General features: G+C 49.9%; 2 protein-coding genes across 6 annotated transcripts in view; both read right to left on the bottom strand.

Annotated features, from left to right (window-relative positions):
- LOC113973324 (putative homeodomain transcription factor 1) overlaps positions 1-3233 on the bottom strand; it is a 30323-nt gene extending 27090 nt beyond the window's left edge. For 3 of the 5 annotated variants that reach the window (XM_027695279.1, XM_027695281.1, XM_027695280.1), the window contains exon 1: positions 2804-3233. In XM_027695279.1, the coding sequence (XP_027551080.1) occupies positions 2804-3158 (355 nt within the window). In that variant the 5' untranslated portion in view covers positions 3159-3233. Of the gene's footprint in view, positions 1-2069; positions 2291-2468; positions 2605-2803 lie in introns of those variants that run through there. The other 2 variants (XM_027695282.1, XM_027695283.1) reach the window with 2 other exon arrangements.
- A 1389-nt stretch (positions 3234-4622) lies between these two features.
- Positions 4623-20631, bottom strand: PTPN22 (protein tyrosine phosphatase, non-receptor type 22). The gene is made up of 21 exons (XM_027695068.1): positions 20492-20631; positions 17627-17735; positions 16549-16625; positions 15486-15581; positions 15033-15071; positions 14551-14622; positions 14393-14452; positions 13797-13939; positions 12925-12991; positions 11827-11904; positions 11191-11283; positions 10329-10405; positions 8731-9434; positions 7637-7750; positions 7370-7500; positions 6645-6672; positions 6202-6282; positions 5804-5907; positions 5249-5279; positions 5000-5077; positions 4623-4719 (listed from the first exon to the last, which is right to left on the bottom strand). The coding sequence occupies exons 1-21, from the start codon at positions 20576-20578 to the stop codon at positions 4655-4657; spliced, it is 2334 nt and encodes a 777-aa protein (XP_027550869.1). The 5' UTR covers positions 20579-20631; the 3' UTR covers positions 4623-4654.
- Between the last annotated feature and the right edge of the window lie 211 nt (positions 20632-20842).

Genomic DNA, 20842 nt, shown 5'->3' with positions numbered 1-20842 from the left:
ACTCAATTGCCAAGACAAGATTTTAATGTGCCTGAATCAAAGAACTATTTCATCCAACAATGCTCATAAATCTCTGTTACCAGGATAGCCACGGGAATCAGAACAACCTGCTGCTGAAGGCAACACCCGACCAGAAGGTGCAGTAGCTAAAGTTGCAGTTTTCCCCTCAGCCCAGGGCTTTGTGCTAACAAAATTCCCTTTCCTGGGCTGCAAATTGGTATCCTTCTCTTGTAACACTTGAAGTTACAAGGAAAAAACATGTTACACTGCTCTATGAGAAAGGGGGTCATGATAAATACACAGAGCTCCAAGTTCTTTAGTGTAGCCCCAGTGATTAACCAGATCATTACTGGTTTGGTCTCCAGAGCTGGTTACTGGAGATGGGTGACCTTCCTAACAGGCTGGTGGAACAGCAGAATTACTCACGGAGCAAAGAAAGAGTCGATTGCTTAACACTCACTCCATACAATAGTCTTAGGACCTGAAATACAAGTTTTCACAATGCTGCTGTAGCCTTTACAAACGGCAAAGGCCCTGATTTTTTTTCTATTCCAGCCAGGGAAACCAGGAAGAGCAGGGTAGTATCACTTGTTTTGGGAAGTCAACCAAAACGGTTCTTGGAATAAGGTTTTCTGCCAGACTCGGAAGTGAAGTGCACGAGCTTGCTCAATACTGAGCTCTCGAGTACAGGCACTGTTTCACTCACTGCAATGAGCACACGAGTCACACACAGGATCTTTGTTCTGGTGGGACCAGAGATTCCAAGCTGGAACTAAACAAGAATTTTATGCCACTGAGCTGTTTGTAATATTTCCCTATAGATGATTCTAAGAATTTTTGGTTGTAAAAGGTATCTTATTTTAAGCATTTCTGATTTTAGATATCGCTTGAAAACCCCACACATGTGGTAGTTTTAATTCAGAGTATCTGCCTGTTTGAAGCTATTCCCTAACAGCAGACAGACACTGAGGAATCTTTGCATTTGGGAGCTTCCAGTGGTCTATCTTCAGGATAAAAGCTGCCCTGGCTGCTGCTGGATTCACTGAACACAGCAGAGTCCCACCACCACAGTGAGAAACCACTGTATTAAGTGAAGCTAAACACTGACATTATGGGGAACATAATGCCTGATAGTCTTGAGGGAAACATAGTTTTAATTATTCCTTTAAATAAACAGAAAGCCTACAGTACCTCAAACCTGAAAAAAGCTATGGCCAGGTCACTAAACTATGGGCTCAGCAGAGAGGCCAAGTGACAGCAGTGCCAATAACTCAGCTGCTCCAAAATGATTAGACATCATATAACTGAACACACCAGCACCACTATTAAACAGCAAAACCAGGGGGGACGTTCGTTGTCACCTGAAGCCACAGATAAGCACAGTACAGCCAGTGTAATAGGTAGTTTAATTAGATTATACATCAAAATAAAAACTGATAGTCAGGGAAAGAAATCCAGCCCCTTCCTGAAAACCACAACACATGCAGCTGAGGGCAAGCAGGGAAGAGCTTCAGATTAGCAAACAGCTTTCCTTTGCAAATCTGGAATTTTGATGCTCATTTTCACACTGTTTAAGCCCTCATTAAAAGAGGCCTTATTTAATTCCGGGTTAGAACTGACACAGTGACACTCCAGCCTAAAAGGACACACTGCTTCAAACTCTAGCCTGATAAACATTGATAACACTGCAGAAGTTTACAATCCAGTAGCTTTCACAGTCATTATTCAAATACAGTGGAGTAGAAGCATCAACCAGCAGAGAAAAGTCTCTCCTAGTAATAGTTTTGACCATTCTTAAGACAGTCCTATCCAGAATTTACACTACAGACCTGACTCCTGTAAGCACGTGGATCTTTGGTTTCTTTGGCACAAAACCTTCACATACTCTCCAAAAGCATAATTCACAACATAGTATTTTTATTACAGCAGCTTTTGCAGTTACTTTTTATCTACGTTGCTCTCACTAAGAGGTTTTTACTATGACAAATTTGCAAGCAGAACCAGAAGAGTCATTCTGTGCTGTTAAAAAAAACCCAAACAACAAAAACAAAAACACACCCACCACGCACTAAAATCCAGAGATATTTTGGCCTTTCTATTAGAGAAGTCACAGATTTGTTAGGATTAGAAGGGACCTCTGGAGATCATCCAGACCAAGGCAGGGTCACCTGGAGCAGGTGACGCAGGAACTCATCCAGGTGGGTCTGGAATGTCTCCAGAGAGGAAGACTCCACATCCTCCCTGGGCAGCTGTTCCAGTGCTCTGCCACCCTCAGTGTAATGAAGTTCTTCCTCATGTTGAGGCAGACCTTGTTGTGTTTTAATTTATGGCCATTGCTCCTCATCCTGTCACTAAAAAGAGTGCGGCACCATCCTCTGACACCCCTTATAAATATTTGTAGGGGTTGATGGGATCCCTTCTTATTGAAGAACATAAATAATAATAAATTAAAAAATCCAGCAGACTACCAGCTCTAGCATACGTTACTGGACACACGGAGGGAAGAACGCTTCGCTCCCGCAGCCGCTGCTGTTGCACCTGCGATGAGGGCGGCCCTGACAGCAGCAGCCCCGGCAGCCCCAGGACCATCCCCGCGCCCCGTCCCGCGGGGCAGCCCCGCCGTGCCCTCTACGACACCACCGGACACGGGCCACCGAGCCCGCGGGGCGCTCCCTCTGCCCTCACACCTCCACAGGTGCTCCGGGCGCTGCCCCGCGGCGCTGCCTCCCCGGGAAGGCGGCCCCGGCCCGGCCCGGCCCGGCCCGCCGCGGGGAACCCACCGCGCCCCGCCCGGCGCTCTCACCTCGCTGGCTGGGCCGCCCCGCCGCGCCGTCCGCGGGGCTGCCGCGCCTCGCCTTGTGCGCGGCGGGCTCGCCGTGGTGCCGGTGGTGGTGGCGGCGCTCGGCGGGCGGCGGGAGGCTGAGCGGGGAGAACGTGAAGAGCCCCGCGGCGGGCAGGGCGGGCGGGGGCAGCGGCTCCGCCGGGCCGGGCCCGGCCAGCAGCGCCGCGCTCGGGCGGGCCCGCTTGGCGGTGGGAGGCTCTCCCGGTGCGGCCCGCCGGCGGCGGGGCCCGCGGGGCCGGGCGGGCCGGTCCGCTGAGGGCGGTGGCGGCGGCGGCTCCTCCGGGGCCCGCGGCACCGCGGCGACCTGCGCGGCCATTTCAGGGGCTCCCTCACACACATTTAAATGGCCCGAGCGCCGGGGAGCCGCCGCGCACGCGCGGCCCGCGGGGCACCCTGGGACGCGTAGTTCGTTACCGGTAGGGGCGCGTGCGCGCGCGCGCGCGCGGCGGGGGGGGGTCACGTGAGCCGGGGGGGCGCGCGCGGGAAGGCGCTGAGGGAGCGCTGGAAGGTGGGGGAGGCTGTGAGGGCGCATCGGGTAATAACGTTTATTTTAACGGTGTTTCTCGCCCGTTGTAACGTTAAATCCGTTAAAACGCCGAGCGCCGGGGAGGGCGAGGGGGGGGAAGGCTTTGAGACCCGGGGAGAGGAGGACATCCCCGCCCGGGAATGAAATCAGTGAATCACAGACCCAAAGAATCCCGGAGTGGTTCGGGTTGGAAGGGACATTAAAGCTCATCTCGTTCCAACCCCCTGCCACGGGAAGAGACACATTCCACTAAACCAGTTTCTGCTGTTGAGGAAACCCGTGACTCGAGTGAAAAATAAGGCAGTTCTGACTATTCCTCCAGCAAAAGTAGCTTTAAATCAGCTTGAGTTTTCTACTCCAGCAGTGGTCAGCACATTCCTCTCGACCGAATTCCACATATTCCAGTTTTGTTTCTGTCTTTACAGGAAAACAATCGTACAAAGCGGTTTTCAGCATCTTTATCCCTCCCCACTGAGGATAGAAAGAGCAGTGGAATCTGGTGAGAAATCTCATCTTCCCAGTTCCTGCCTGAAATTTTGTGGTGGAGACTTACAGATCCTTTTAAAAAGAATTGTTTTTTAGAAAAACAATAATATTTTGCTTGCTGTGGTGGTGTTTTGGGATTTTTTTTTCAGATAGAAGGACAGCAGGGTCAATTAAACGGGTATAATTTATATGGGATCAATCACCATCTTAGTCTTATTGACCCAAATCTAGACAAATTCTCTGAAGTGCTTAGATGGAAAAACAAACAAACAAACAAACAAAAAGCTTAAATTATTTCTAAAATCTAGGATGCTAGTTTCTTTTTAGTCCAAGTAATGTAAACATTTAAGTGTCTTTGATTACAGTAGACCTACAAATGTGATGTCAGAGATGCTGTGCCTGCACCATCCAGGGTCTTGACCCACTTCACTCTGTTCCATTGGCCTTCCAGATCATTTCACAGTCTTCACTGGGTCCTATCCCCAGTTTAGGCTCAAATCCATCCTTTTGAAGTGATCCCATTCCAAAACACAACAAAAATATGTCCCTCCTTCGGATAAAATATCTATTCCCAGGTTTACTTTCCATCCTGTTGTAGATTGACTGAAAGCTGTTGGTCCTTTTTTTACTCTTCTTTACTTTAAATCTTCAGTTGAAGAGTGTGCAAGTAGTGCCTGAGCTGCCAATACTGTGCAACAGCTTTTGGTGTGTTTATTTTGTTGGAAACCTCACTGGGATGAGCATTCCAGGTGCATCAGGAGGACTTCACAAATCTGCAACGCCGAGTCTATAAAATGCATCTAAATATTCCATGTTGGGGGTGGATTTCTTGGGCCTTTAGGTTTTGAAAATCGATTTGCAAAGCCTAGGAAGAAATGACATTGTTTTAATGCAATATATTCCATATGTTACAGATGTTGATTATGTGATTCCTTAAGATAATAAGGTATTAGAAAATACTTGTAATTTCAGTTCCTTTCCAAACTTTAAGATACAGTAGAAAAGCAACATCCTGTAGTTGTGAATAAAGTTGTAAATGTGCAAAAACATTATTTGTAATGTTTGTAATTTGTTAGTGTTCTACCTGGCATTTAGATTGTCAAAACACAGGTTCTTCCCACCAAAACACAAAGAGGAAAACATACCGAAGTTAAGGAAAGACCTCAGAGGGTTTGTTGGGGCAGGCTCTGATGATTTTGTCAGTGAAGATGGGCTGCAGATGCCTAGAAATAAAAAATGAGATTGGAGCAGTTGGTCTCTGGTCCTGAAGAGCTGAACTGCTCCAAAATAGCAGATGTGGAAGGACTTTCACATTGGAAAAGTCCTTCATATTTCCATCTCACATATTTTAATACTTGTTTAAATCCATTGGGAAGATGCACTTAAAGACTTACTTTTTTTCACATTTTTCAATATTTTCATGCTCTGAAAAAAAAATAGAAAAAGAAAAGGCTTGTTGGAAAAAAATGTTGGAGGCAGCAGATCAGGCAGTGTGATAAAGGGAATTCATGGATAAATGGACATGTATAAATACACTGATAAATATTCATGTATAAAAAGTCTGCTACTGTGATAAAGGGAATTCACTGGTAAATGTACATGTATTATATCTCATAAAAAGCATTGTGTCCTGCAGCTGAGACTGAAAAGCAGACTTGTGTCAATCCCTCTGGCTTTTTCCTTGTCGCCCCAAACACCTCCAGTTTGTATTTTCCTTGCTGTTTTCCTCAAATGCTTTTCTGCTCAACCACAACATCCCAAAATACAAACTCGTGAGGATAATTAACAGGAGTCACAAAAAGAGGAGCTGATGATGATTCGGCCCTTGTAGGATACAGCACTGGAGCAACTTCCTCCAAGAGGAACTGGCACTCCAGGTGACTGGAGTTCCAAGACATAACCACTGGCACCCTCTCCATTTTCAACAGCTTTTCTTTTGTTTCCTTTACCTTGCTCCTCCTGAAGCACTTCAGGGCCTCTTTGGCTGAGGTTTCAGAGCCCTGGTTCTCCAAACCCGCAGGACTCGAGGAATTTCTTGCAACAGGCTGCAGACCTGGGAACATACATCATACAGATGTTTTCAGTGGTCATTCACAAATCCTCCTGCTTTTTTCTAAGTGCTTTGTTGTTGTTTTTCCTTTTTGTTGAATGCACCACTTCTAGAAATTTCCAGCAAGCCCCCTGGTTGTGTTTATTTTCTTTACATCTGCTGAACTCCCCTGCCGTGAAGGCCTGAAGCGCTACCTGGTAATGCTTTGAACAAGTGGGCCACGATCTCAGCTATCCACAGGTTTAGGTGTGAATGTAAAACCTCAGTTACACCCTGAGAAAAGAGCTCAGCACTCACTTGCAGCCTCAGTGAGAACAAACGACTCCGGGGTTCTTTCAGGAAGCGGGGGAGGAGAGTCAGAGCGATCCCAGGTTGTCTCTGAGAAAGCAAAGATAAAAGAGTAGGCTACCTAGCTTGAAAAAAAAAATATATATTTTATAACCAACCAGCATATCTCAGTTGTCTCAGAGGAAACACACAATATGCAGCAAAAGAGGAGGCTGCAAGGAACACCCCCATGTATAAGATGAGGCAGGAGCCAATTAGGAAATATAAAACTGCCAATTCGTTTGGTTGCAGAACTGTTTAGTTCTGGTTAGAAGTATTTAGTTCCAGAAATATTTAGCAACACAAAATTTCCATCAGACTAAGCACAGATCCTAATGACATTCACTAAACAAGGCAGCTTCAGTAAAAGGCAGATCTTAATTCTAAAGATTATCCAAGCGTTAAACTTATACCTTTCGGGGGGCTCCGAAGCTTCACACTCTGAAAACAAAAAAAACAAGGCAGGTATTTAAAATTCCCACAACCAAATGTCGTCCTCTTGCACGCAAGGAAGCCAGAGAAGAGGAGGAAAGGATGTGATGTGCAAACACCCTCCCACACACACCCCCACGCTCATGTAATGGAACACAGACTTGTGCCTTATCCTTTCACTCCACAGAGCTGTCATTCAGCTGTGGGATGATCAGGAGATGCCTACATTTTGTTCAGCTCCTGCTTATTCCACAGGGCTGTGTGAACCTCAGTGGACCACCAACCTCCTGTCTTCATTATCCTCCTCTAAATGAGGGACAATATGTTTATTGCCTTGTATGAGACTTAGGGCCCACAAAAATAATGTTTGGAGTAAAATAGATATTGATGAGGAGGAGCCTGGCTGAGGACATATCTTCCTTCCAGTCCTGAGCCCTGAAATCCCTGGAAGTGTCCAAGGCCAGATTGGACAGGGCTTGGAGCAACCTGGTGTAGTGGAAGGGGTCCTTGCCCATGACAGGGGGTGGGATGAGATGGGCTTTAGGATCCCTTCTCACACAAACCATTCTGGGATTGTGTGGTTCTATGAAATAATTTATGGAAAGTACAAAGTGCCAAAACTAGGGTCTTCCTCACAGAAGGAAACATGATAAGGAAAATAGCATAGGGATAGTGCTGGAGAAGAGATAAAGAGCCACTTACTTACCTTACATGGTCTCAGCCTCACAGAGTCATGAAGGTCCTCTGAGTGAGTCTCACCACTCCACTCCCAAGAGGTCCCGATATTTGGATTTCTGTCTGGAAGCTGAGAATCAGAAGTGGCCAGAGGAAATTGTCCTGGAAGCAATCAAACACAGGAGAGGTCATTTCTCACCGCAGGCAGCTGGAGCACAGCCACTGCCGGACGCTACGGAACAACAAACATTGGATGGCCCCTCAGTGCTCCACATTTAACATTGTTGGATGCACTTACCCGGGTCATTGGCCACAATAAAGGACTCAGGGGTGCGCTGGGGCAGGGGTGGGGGATCATCATCATCATCTGGCTGTGGCAGGGTGGATAATTGGAAAGACACGGACAGGTTACCTGCATGGAGAGACATGGACAGGTCACCTGCATGGCATGACACTGCTCCTGCCCTGCCACGCACCAGAGGTGATGGTTAAACACCTCTAAACTGGGGTTAAAAATCAGCACGTGGCCCCAGGGACAGACCTCCAGCAGAGCTGGCAGCAGAATTCCCACTGGACTGGGGAAGATGATGAGCAGCTGGTGGTACTGCTGCTGCTCGGCTTGTGCTGCAACTCCCAGAACTTCCCAAGACCACCTGGATAATGAGCATGTTTTTGTGACCTTGGATGCTGAAGGGCCTGAGCAGGACAAAGCGGAGCAAATGCCAAAGCTGCGGACAAAAGGAAGTGTCTGAATGGGCCAAGGAATAATTCTGCCTTTCTCACATGGAGAATGATGGTTTTAAGGCCACAAGATCTGGGCAAAACACTTATGTTGAATCATAAAATCATAGAATGGTTTGGGTTGGAAGGGACCTTAAAAACCATCTAGTTCCAACTCCCTGCCATAGGTGGGGGTGTCACCCACTAGATCAGGTTGCTCGGGACTCTGAAGTCCTGGTTCTCTCAGTCTCACTAAGATTTCAGCATCCCCCTGCAAGACATTTTGCAGAAAGCAATGGGTTTTGACCTGGAAACTACATCCTCAGAGAAAACCACGTCTGGGAGCTTTCTGAATGCTTTTTTGTTGTAAGAACTGGTCAGCACCAGCCCCCGCCTCCCCGTGAGAGCTGTTCCAAAGTTTGCATTACACAGCTGCTCTGAACCACTGTGTACAATTGCAAACCCCAAAATCATGCTGTTCCAAAAAATGTTGTTTATGGCAAAAAAATTAAGGCAGGATGAAAAGAGTGTGAGGATGAAACCAGTTGTTCCCTCAGCTCCCACAGGAGCACAGTCCTGAGGAGCAGCCTGGACACCAAAAACCCACACCATCTGCTCCCTCCAGCAATCCAGAGTGATCCAGCTCCAATGTCCCAGCCCTGCAGCACTTACTTGCTGGGGACATCCTCTCCTCGTCCAGGGGAGCGTGGTGGGACAGTGGGGAGCTGGCTATGGAGGGCTGCAGTGGGGCACTGGCAGCACAAGAAGGAAGAAGCTCATCCTGCCCCTCCACAAAGCACTCGGAAAACACTGGGGACACGGGGTCGTCTGGAGAGAGCGACGAGAAGTAGGGATCTTCTGCTGAGCAGAGATAAGGGTAAGGGCATCGCCCATGGTTCCTGTGGCTTGGGGGGCCATCTGCTTCTCGTCTGGAGGGCTTCAGGTCCACAGGGGAAAATCCATCCTGGAAGCCTGAGTGACCAGTGTTCGGCCACTGTGAACTCCAAACAGGCTTGGCACCCCTTCCATCCCATTCCCAGTCTTCTCCCCGCTGCCCCAGCACTAGAGGGGTCGATGCAGTCCAGGTCAGAGGTGTTCTGCCACCAGGCCCCCTCCCTCCTGCTCCCTTGGGGTCCAGGTCCAGCTCCCAGCTGCGGCGTTTCCGAGGGGCGTCCCCAGCCCCACCTCGCTCGGCGGCAGCCGCCTTCCTGCAGCTGATGAAGTTCAGAGCACCAAAGGAGAAGGCCTGTCTGATGGGGGGCACTCCACAGCCGGAGCTGTCCTGTGCTCCTGGGGCACACGGAGATGGCAGGGACGCTTTGCTTTGTGCCACTGGAGGAAGATGTTGGTGCACGTCCCGCTCCTCTCGCTCTGAGCTGCAACAAAGCACCGTGACTTGGAGTCAAAGCCATGGAGTGCTCAGAAATCCCTGTTAGCCTACTAACAAAGCCCACCCCATTGCTCCCAGGAGCAATTCCCTCAGGAATTCCCTCAGCTCAGCCTCCAGCAAGGAGTGCAGGGAGGGACTGTGCCCCACTTGAACACCGTGGCTCCTTTACTCCAGTAAACTGTGCCAAAAAGCAAAATTATTTACAGAGAGCAGACGCTGCAACCCAAAACTTGCCCACAGAGATCCCACCACCCTCGGAAGCTGCCTGTGTTGGGAAGCTGAGCTCCTCAGGACTGCTGTTCCTGCAGCAAGAGGCACTGGAGCAGCACGTGCAGAGGGAAGGTGGGACCAGCCTGGGGGCACCCTGTGGGGTGCACACTGCCAGGCAGAGGGCTAGGACGACCCAGCTCCGGGGTGTTTCCAAGTGCATGAGCCATTTTTATGCTGTTTTCAGTTCATATGTGAAATACCACATAAGCACAAAGTGAAGCAGGTCCCAGGGCAGAACAGGGGGACAGGTGATGGCAAACAGGGAAGGGGCTGAGACAGCCTCACAGCCACATCAGGGAGAAGAGCAGGAATCATCAGAAAATTAAGGAAAATTTCTTCACTGGGAGGGTGATCAGGCATTTGAATATGCTGCTCAGGGAAGTGGTGGAATCACTGTCCCTGGAAGTGCTCCAAAACCATGTAGATGTGGCACTTGGGGACGTGGTTTAGTGTTGGATCTGGCAGTGCTGCATTAAGGGTTGGACTCAATGGTCTTAGAGGTCTCTTCCAACCTTAGTGATTCCATGATTCTGTGAATTATGGTAGGAACAAACGTGAGAGTCGAAGTGGGACAAATACCAACCCAGGGATGGTGGTGCTGTGGCCTTACCAGGTGAGTAAACTCAGACCATAAATATCTTCCACTGGAGTCAGGACTGGCTTGGCTACAGGAGGCCCTGCTTGTACCTAGGGAAAGGAAAGTTTGGGAAAAAAGAGTGAGGAGGGAGAATGCAAAGAACACCAACATGGTGCTTCAGGAGCTGGAATTTGTGCCAACTACTTCTAATTATTAATAGAGTTGGGAAATGACAAGCACCAACTTGAAAACACCCACGTTGGAGCTGAAAACTGCGGACAGAACCTCCCGAAGAGCAGTTTGGAATGAGGGTACAGCGAGCCCTACAACCATCCAGCTGTGCCCAGCAGCCTGTGCAGAGTTCTCTGCCTTCAGGAGCCCATGTGGGCGTGTGGCTGGGCAAGCTGGGTGCTGGTTTCACCCGTGACACCAGCTCGTGGCCATCCCCAGTGCCCTCAGAGGACGGGGAGTTTTGAGGGGCTGAGAGGTTTGGGCAGGAGATGCAAAACCACATCCGGACTTGAAACATTCTCTGCATTTTATGTCAACCCAGTCCTGCATCTCTTCTGCTCACAGCCTGTCCATAACACACACAAAGAAAGAGGGTTTTCAGCCACTGCTGTAGAAAGCTGGTGTTTTTCTGTTCACTTTGTGACATTAAGCAATCTTGTAAGTATATAGAAAATATAAAATGGTTTGGGGACCAAAGAAAAATTTAGGTGTTGTTTGTGATAAGCATTGTGGTCAGAGCTGGATTCTCATGGGTCAGCTTCAAAAGAGACTCAATTTGGGCATCAAGGGGAGCAGAAATCATGAGGATTGATTCCAGGTCTGCAGCAGGAATCGAGATTAGAGCTGGCTGCCAGATGCAGGGTATTTGTCCTGGGACTTTTACCTGGGAATCAGCAGAATCTTTCTGGGCATCGAGTGCTTTAATCCTCCTTTTGAAGAGCTCAATCACCACATCGTAAACCAGCTCATACTGCTCCTGCAGTCCAGACAGATAAACAAATTCCAGACAAATAAGCATGAGTGCCAGCACCTGAGGTCCCTGTAAATGGTCACCTCTGCCCAAATGAAGCATCACCCCTGAGAGAAGCTGCCACTTTCCTGTCCGTTGGCAGGGTGTGAATTCTCAGAAGAGGCAGAAGCCACAACTGTCACAGGGCTCAGACTGAAGCGTTTGGGGGGTTTTTGGGTGCACAGACAATGCTGCTCTGCACCAAGCTTCCTCTTCAGACTGCCTCAGCAGAGAAAAGTTCCCACTTTATTTCCTGGACAGTGCCTTGTTTCACAGTGTAAGTGTTCAATAAGTCACACTGTCCCAGCTGCCTACGAGGAAATGCTCAGCTGTCAAATTAATTTCTGCAAAATCACTGATCTGGTCAGAAAAGGGACTTTGCAGAACATCTTCACGCTTGAGCTCCCACCAGCACAACCGTTCTGGGTTTCCATGCTGTGAACCCTTCTGGGGAAAAGGTGAGGTCCCAGGATGGGGGATGGACCAGTTGGTGGGATTTCCCAACCATACCTTGGTCTGCACGATGCAGGGTCGCTGCGTGCGCATCTCCTGGATCAGGCTGAACACGCTGAAGTTCACTGGAACAATCTTGCGAGAAAGGTGGAAGATGAAATGGTTTTAAATTAAAAGAGGAGAAATTTGGATTAAATTTTGGGAAGGAATTCTTCCCTGTGAGGGTGGGGAGGTCCTGGCACAGGCTGCCCAGAAAAGCTGTGGCTGCTCCACCCCTGGAAGGGTCCAAGGCCAGGTTGGACGGGGCTTGGAGCAACCTGGGCTAGTGGAAGGTGTCCCTGCCCATGGAGGGGGGTGGAACAAGATGGGCTTTAAGTTCCCTTCCAACCCAAGTCTTTCCATGATTTCTATGACTTCTCTGAAAAAATTACAGACAGGTCTAATTCTAAGCAGATTCCAAGCCATGATGCACTTTAGAGCAGTGTCTGAAATCCAGGCATCCCATTGCAAGAATTTTTAACAAAGGACCTGCTTAAAGAGCTATTTTTTATTACAAACCTTCTCCCTTCTGTCTCACACTCCACAGAAAATAAATACCCTTTTACAACAGCCCTGGTAACATCTGTGGAAAGCACAAAGGACACCCAGATGGATGGGTTTAGGAAACTGTGGAACAGAACACAGCAGCCACTACTCTGAGTCCCAGCAACCTGCCCTGGGGCCAGGGATTATTGCCCCCACATCAAAATTGGAGAGTCAGAATGAAACAAGGTGTTAGTTTGGAAACACTGGGTGTCTGATGTGTAAGTGCAGAGAGACAAATATAGACACTAAAGTTGCATTGAAGAGTGAAGGTCAGAGCAGAGCCAAGTGCTGTGAGGTGAAGGTCTGGCCAGAGGGAGCAATGGAGGGGGGATTCTGCCCCATTGGTGTGATCGGGATGGGGCAGGAGCAGTGGCAGAGCCTGAAGAGGAGAAGCAGCACAGACTGGGAATGGAGCATCAGTTTGGCCACCGCTGCTCTCCACTCAGGCTGCAGGGAGTTCATGGCTGTCACCTGAAATATGCAGTCAGAGGGGGGGAAAGGGACAGAGAAGGTGTGGGAGAGCCAGGGGGGCGCAGGTGCCATCCGAAGGTGCCGAGGGCTGGCGCTCACCCCGTCCTGCAGCAGCTTCTGGGTGTAGTCGATGGCGCAGATGACGCCCGTCCTGCCACAGCCAGCACTGCAACGACAGCCACAGCATCACCCTGTGCTTGCTGACAAGGACATTTGGAGAAGACCCACAGCCACCTGTGACCCTCCTGTCCCACACAGCAGAAGGTGCAGACCTGCACGATGGCCCTGCTGAGCTTCACCCCATGTAGGGCTCCACCTGCCCCTGGCTTTGCCGCGGGCTGGGAGGCACAGCTTGTCCCCTGAAAACAGTTCTCGGTCCCCCTGTGGTGACCAGCCACACATGGACATGCCCAGAGCTGGTGGTCTCTTAACTAGACCTTCTCACTCTCCACAGACACAAGGAGGTTGTAGCCAGGTGGGGGTCAGCCTCTTCTCCAAGTAACAAGCGACAGGACAAGAGGAAACAGCCTCAGGTTGTGCCAGGGGAGGTTTAGATTGGATATTAGGAAAACTTTCTTCACCAAGAGGGTTGTCCAGCCCTGGCACAGCTTCCCAGGGCAGTGGTGAAATCCCTGGAGGGATTTAAAAGATGTGTAGCTGCGGGGATGTGGTTTAGTGGTGGCCTTGGTGGTGTTGTGTCAATGGTTGGGCTTGATCATTTTAAAGCCTTTTCCAAGCTAAACAATGCCATGATTCTATGATTCTATTGCTGACCTGCTGCTACCTGTCTCCTTCCCTGTCACCTGGCCATGCCAGCTGTCCCCAGAGGACCCTTTTTCCTTAGGGCTTCCCACAAAAGGAGCTTGGCTGAGGGCTTGGCCAGCTGCCATCCCCTGTGGCCTCTCGGGAAGCAGGAGCACGGGGTTCCAGGGGGCCAGCAGCCCTCCCCCAGTGGTAGCCACCTCACCCACCTGCAGTGGATGCAGACAGGGACACTGTCATCAGGCTGGTAGCAGCGAATCTCCCTGATGAGCTCCAGGATGGGGTCAATGGAGGAGGGGATGTGGTGGTCTGGCCAGTTTTTGTAGTGGAACTGGTGGGTGGTGCGGGTCACCTGCAAGAGGAGAGAGCTGGCAGGGGCTGGGCCGGCCCGTGCCACCGAGGGGACTCTGCCACAGCTCCTGCAGGCTCAGACAGGGATGTTGGCATGGCAAGGGGAAGCTGGATTGCTGCAGACATCTCCAGGTCCTGTCTGCACCAGCAGGTGAAGGGCAGAGGAGCAGTTTGCCTCTGGTTTTGATGCAGAAGCCATTTTATGACATTCTTGGCATTACCTGTTGGCTTCACTTATCCAGGCCCTGATTGCCACAACTGACAAACAGCTGCAGAAGCTGGTGTTTGAGGTGACTAATTTTTTACTTTCTTTGTTCCCTCAGCTACTGTCAAATCTAAATCAGCAGCCTGACCAGCATAAAATTTTCTGCACAAAATGCACCATATTTGAATATATTATTTATACAATAGAGCCATCCAAGATGCACTTCCTGCCTTGACCTTTCCTACTTACCCCGTTGAAGGTCACCTTCAAAGCCCTAATCACGTACTCATTCCTTTTCTCCTCGGCTTCCTGCAGAACGAGAAGTCAGAGTCACATTTCCAGTGGGTGCCACGGGGTGCTGGTGCAGGTTATGGGACAGGACACGGTGCTGTGGGGGCTGCACTCACACAGGTGATGGAGAAGGGGCCGCAGTGCAGGGGGGAGCCGTCCACCTCCGCCCAGTACTGCTCACACTTCTTCTGTTGGGAGAAGCAGGATGTGTTCGGTTATTCCCCACTGGCCCAGCCATGCTCCTGCCTCAGTTTTCAGGAGAAAATTCACGTTGCTGGGCAGCTCCAGCCTCCCCTTCCCTGGAGCCAGCACTGCTGGTTTTGCCTTTCCAGGGAGGCTCTTTATGCTACTGGAAACAGCTTAAGAATTTCACAGTCACAGCGTGGTTTGAGTTGGAAGGGACCTTAAAGATCATCTCGTTCCACCCCCCTGCCAAGGGCAGGGACACCCCCCACTAGACCATTTGCAGCTGGAGACTCAGAAAACAGCTCATATCAAACAGAAACTCGCTGTCACTAATGAGATTTAATAAAAGGCTGCACCTCTCACCCTGCCCTGGCACTGCCACAGCAGGGGCCACCTCTGACACACCACTCACCTTCCCCATTTCAAACTCCATACAAGCCATGACCACGACCTGCAGAAAGAAGGTTCATCAGAAAAGTCTGAACACAAGTTCCTTATCCAGGCAGTGAAATCAAACTCATCACTTGCAGGTCCTTATCAGCAATGAGGAGGTTCTGTGGGCTGCTCTCCCCTGAGCCACAACTGCAAAACAGGGACCATCACCCACAGCCCGGGCACAAGGACCTTCCCACCCAGAGCCCAAAGGCAGAGACAGCCACCAGCAGATTCCTGGCACAGGAGGCTGATGGGAGGGACTTGGGGCACAAACAACATCTGGAGTAAAACCCTTTCATTCCCTCTGACCCACAAAGGACTTCTGCCTGTATGGACAACATTTCTTAAAAGAAAAAACCAAACCAAAACAAACCAAAACAAAAAAAATCCCCCCAAACATATAAACTTTAAATATAAATCTGCACCTTACCAGGACTTCATACTCCCAAATCATCCTCCAAAAGTCAATGACAGTAGTGGGGAGAGGACCCTGGGTTGCAATGTATGCTCTTGGCCCATAGACACCCTAGAACATTCAAACCAGACATGGACACATCTGTGCATAGTTCGCCAGCAGAAATAAAATCATTCCTCCCTCTGAATCTGACCTTATTCAATGAGCCTGTTAAGGATTTAGAAGGACTTTCATATAGTCGAATTTTAGGCACCTACATTAAATCAAACAATGGTGTCAAACCTCCCAAAGGAAGGGCCAGGCCAGGGAGCTGGGTTTGGGCTGCTCCCAGAGACCACCACCAGCTCTCACAGTGCATCTGGGAGCTTGGAAGTGACGTGGCCACAGCTGATGCCAAAGAATGGACCGTGAAGGTCTGTTGGGAAGGGTTGGTAAGGTCTGTTCTTCTCCAGATGGGTTGCACAGATCCCTGGGTCGCTGTTGTGGAGAATGAAGGAGATCTATCTATCTATCTATCTATCTATCTATGTAACTATCTATCTATCCATCTATCCATATCTATCCATCTGTCCATCTGTCTTTCAATCAGAGAAGGGTCCCAAAGGCACGTGAGAGTCCCAAAACTCATGGAGCTCCTGCTGGAGAGCCTGCCCAGGCTGACCTGCCCCGTTGCTGGTCCCTGCAGCGGGTCCCAGCTGTGCTGCAGTGCAAGGCTTCCTGCCTCTGCTCTGCTTTCAGCCAAGGCGACTCTGGCCACAGGCAGTTTTGCACCACTGTCACCCACCCCAGGCAGCAACGCCGACGAGGAAGTCGGGGCTGTGAACCACAAACTGTTCCACCAGTGCAAGCACACGTCCCTTGCCCTGTGGCCTGGTAGCTCTGTGCTGCACGGGGTGTTTTTTGGAGGGCTCACTGGTTGTGCACAGCTCCTTACACCAGCTATCCTTGGGCACAGCCCAGAAACTCCTGCAGAGTCCTTTCATTGAGCAGAGCCCCCAACCTGCTCCTCCTGGCACAACTCAGAGAGGTGGCCCCACAAACACCTTTGCAGGGCAAAACACCACAAAAGAGGCAATACCTTGATGAAGTTGGCATTGATGTAATGGGAATCTGTGTCAGATGTAATCAGGGACAGCTCCACTCTGCTGTGGTCAACTGCAGGCACAAAAGCAGAAGCAGCAGCAGTCAGTGTCTGTGTGTCAGGGCTGCTGAGCTCCTCGGGGTGCAGCACAAGGTGCTTTGGAGGAGCACTGACACCAGAGAGCTCATCCCAGAGCAGGTGAGTGGCTGTGCAAGCAGCTGGTGTCCCCTCCCACACCTCCCCACAGCCCTGCCCAGAGCTACCTACACATACAGGGGATGGACGAGCTCCTTTTGGGGTGGGGGTGAGGGCTTAGGGGAGAGCTGCTGGTGCTGCCACTACCCCAGTGCAATGCTGACCCCTCTGACTGTGCAGCAAGCCAAGCCTAAAATCACCCAGCACTGCATCTGACAGGCTCAAACCAGGTCTGGGGGGTTATATACAATGGTTCAAAGGTTGGACTTGATCATCTTGGGGGTCTTTTCCAACCTTAATGATTCTCTGATTTATTTTTTTTCCAAGACAGGATGGATGAAAGGGGCAGTCTGCTCTGATCCTGGGACAGCGTGTCCTTTGGAGACCACCACATGAAGCCAGGACAAACCATAGCAGGTTTTGCCTGTACATCATGGAGACATCTTTGTCCAAAGCCATTTTCTAGAAAGCCTTGGAAAACCAGTGCTTGCAATGCCACCCAGAAAGCTTTCAAGGATAATCATTGAGGGATGTATGTCCTAGAGAACAGTGGTTCTTCTGTCTCTAGAAATATCACAGAATCACAGAACATCCTGAGCTGGAAGAGACCCCCAAGGATCATCAAGTCGAACTCCTGGCCCTGCACAGGAAAACCCCAAAATCACACTGTGTGCCTGAGAGCATCAATATGTGCCAAAGTCTTCCAGAGCATGGACTGCAGCAGCCAAAGCCTTAAATGTGAACAGCAGGATTCAAGGCCAAGAGCCAGCAGTGAGATGCTCCCATACAACAACTGTGCAGGCGAGTGCTGGAGGATGAGAACACACTGGAGCTGGAAAAACAAAAGGCTGAATAGAAACATGTGCCATTTCCAACCTACAAGGTAAGATGTCCTTGTATCTGTTCTTCTTGACATTCTCTGGTTGCTCAGCTGCTGCTGTAGGGTAGATTTTATCCAGCTTGTACTTTGTTGTCTGCCTTTTCAGCTTCTGTGATAAAAGAATGGAACAAATTACAGCAGAGGTGTTACATCCAGCACAGTACTGGAGAGCACGCGTGAAGGTCTCCAGGGGTCAGGTTTGCTGCCACAAAGCAAGGTCAGCACCATTAATTCTTTCCTGAGTGGCTTTTCTCGAGATACTCAGAGTAAGAACAGAGACAGAACCACCTGAGAGCCCCAGCACAGGCTTCTGAAGAATGGAAAGTGTGTGCTGAGGCAGTGCCCACACGTCGGCTCCTGAAGTGACACAAAGCATCGCCCTCACAAGTGAGACAAGGGGGAATTACTCTCAGTACAGTTGGCACCCAGATAAGAGGAGTGACACTGTTAAACCACCTTCAACAAATGATATCAGAAAAGACAGACAAATTGATTGATTCATCTCACTTTGCTAAAGATGCCCCCATCCATGATGCACTAAGGGAGCACAAGCAGCCAGAGCAGAGTAGCAACATGGACTGATGAAAGAGAGGGGACAAGGAGTCCTGGGACAGACCCTTAGGGCTGCAAATCTCTCATCTCTCTCATTTCCAGGATAAAGCACTCACAGAGAGTTGAAGCATCTGTCTCCTAACAAATGATAGAATTTTATTTCACTGCCATCAGCTTCTAAATAACACACACTATTTGTTACCATCAACTTCAGAAGCACCATCCTTGCTGTAATTTTTTCTTTCATGTTTTTTTGTCTCAGTCAGAGTTGCTGGTTTCTAACATTAAACTGCAGTTTTAAAACGCCAAATTCAGCCACAAGACCCCAGGAGTTACATCTCACAGACCTGATGGAATGTGTCAGGGAGAGGGTACAGGAGGCCCAGGACAGTCCACGTGTCCATTAATTAAGAACATGGGGTTCCCAGAGCTGAGGCCCTGAATCATCCTACTTTTCTATCCCTGAATAATCTGACATAAAACCACTTGGGAATTGCCTGCAATATGGGACAGCAAGTGAGAATCACAGAATCATGGAGTCACAGAATGTCCCAACTTGGAAAGGACCCACAGGGATCATCAAGTCCAACTCCTGGCCTTGCACAGGACATCCCAAAATCCTACTGTGCCTGAGAGTGCTGTCCAAACGTTCCTTGAGCTTTGCCAGCCTTGGGGCTGTGACCACTGCCCTGGGGAAATTGTTCCAGTGTGTAGAGCAGTAAGGATCAAACTCCATCTGTGAGACTGCACAGACAGGAAAAGGGGACTCAAACAGCCCCCCTGTAATTTACAGTAACACCACCACAATTTGCATGTACAAATGCTTGGTCACACAGGGAGAGGGCAGGAATTAGGATGGAGAAATGGCACTGAACATTTCTATCTAGTTTGGAAACACAAGCCAACACAACTGCCTGGAAAGCCTCTGCCTTGCAAAAGTGGCGGCAACTCGGGTCACACTGGGAGGATCTTATCCCATACAAGAGGAAATGCAGCCTTGACCACTTCTACCGGCAATTTTGGTCAGAAATGAATGGATTTGGCTGCTGGAGGCAGTTTGTGCACCAGGGCTCAGAGCTTGCTGCCTCACACACAAAGCACAGCCTGCCAGCGAGAGGGGAAATTCAGCAGCCTGTGACAGCGCTTTGTTCCATGGAACAACAGACTGTCACTGCAGGCTCAGATTAATCACTTCCCTCTACCCCAGACACCTGGAAACCAAGCACTCAGCTTTTCCCAAGTGTTTGAAGTGCCAGATTTGGCTGGTACAACAAAGCAGGGCTGGATCTCGTGGGGACCCATCAGTAACCCCTCTGCCTTCCCAGGGCCCATCGTTGCAGCCAGGGCTTAGTCTGGTGTTTGACACATCTCAGATCTCACAGAGGTACCAGGTTTACCCTTCCCGATGTCTGTTAAAGCTGGGCAATGTTGTTGCTTCTCAGAGCAGCCCAGACAGCCTGCCAGAGCCACTTGCCTCCAGCTGACACACCAAGAGCCATCACCAGCCACCAGGTTTAGCTCTGAGATGGTGCATTGCCATCTGAGCCTCACCCCTGGCACCCCAACAAATAAAAACATGTCAGAGAGCTCACAAATTCAGGGCACTGCACAGATCTGAAGTAGCTGGGCATTGCAGAATGCAGGGGGTGGTAGGAGCCATCAGCACTTTTTGCAGATTTTGCTTTGAGGGAACAAGAAATAGTTTCCTGGAGGGGCCAGGAGCACTGCTGGTCATACAGCACAGAGATCCCAGATCATAAAATGGTTTGGGTTGGAAGGGACCTTAAGGATCATCTTGTTCTACCCCCCTGCCGTGGGCAGGGACACTTTCCCCTACCCCAGGTTGCTCCAAGCCCCGTCCAATCCGGCCTTGGACAATTCCAGGGACTGGACATCCACAGCTGCTCTGGGCAACCTGTGCTCTATCATAAAAAGGAAAAGCTAATTCAAGGAGCTTTGGAGATCCCTGGCAAGAACACACGTGTCACAGGTATAACAGATTGCAATGGGGAGAAGGGGAAGAGGGTCCATATTCCTCTCTGTACCCCCGTTCTGTTACCAGGCAAAGTGAAACTGTGCCTTGACAAGTGCATTCACAAAGCAGAAAACAGGAAGCACTCGGGTAATTAGCTAAAAAGCAAACAATTCAAATGCAAACTATTAAATTCCTCTTCTGTCTTTACATTCCTTTTAGCCCAGTTAACTCCTGGGTGACTTTCTGTTATAAAACCCCTAGACAATCTTAGTGTCACACGCAGATCTTGTCCCTTCAAAACGAGCAGAAACACCGAGCAGAGCCTTGAGGGAACTTACCAAAAACTCGTCTGCAAACTCCCCTCGGTTGAGCTTCTTGCCTTGGGCCCTCTCCAGGTTCTGTAGCAGGATCTCCCTTTGGTCCATGGTGCCGGGGACGGAGTGTGCCTGGCCTGGCCCTGCCGGGAAGGGACATGTCAAGTGCGTGCGCAGTGGAAGGCACCGGCCGGGAGCAGAGCACGGGCTGTGGTTTTCTGACTTCATCACCAGCCCGAGAGGAAATTAGTACGTAGCAGATACCGTGGGCAAATAACACAACAAACCACCCAGCACGGGGCCCTGGCGCCCTCTTTTAAAACCACACACCCTTGATGTGGGGTCTCGCAGCAGGGCGGGCACAGAGAGTGGGGC

This window comes from Neopelma chrysocephalum, unplaced genomic scaffold, assembly GCF_003984885.1.
Source record: "Neopelma chrysocephalum unplaced genomic scaffold, ASM398488v2 Primary Assembly neopelma1_100, whole genome shotgun sequence".
NCBI lineage: Eukaryota > Metazoa > Chordata > Aves > Passeriformes > Pipridae > Neopelma > Neopelma chrysocephalum.
Note: the sequence above shows the minus strand (reverse complement) of the source record. Positions and strands in the feature narration are given on the sequence as shown.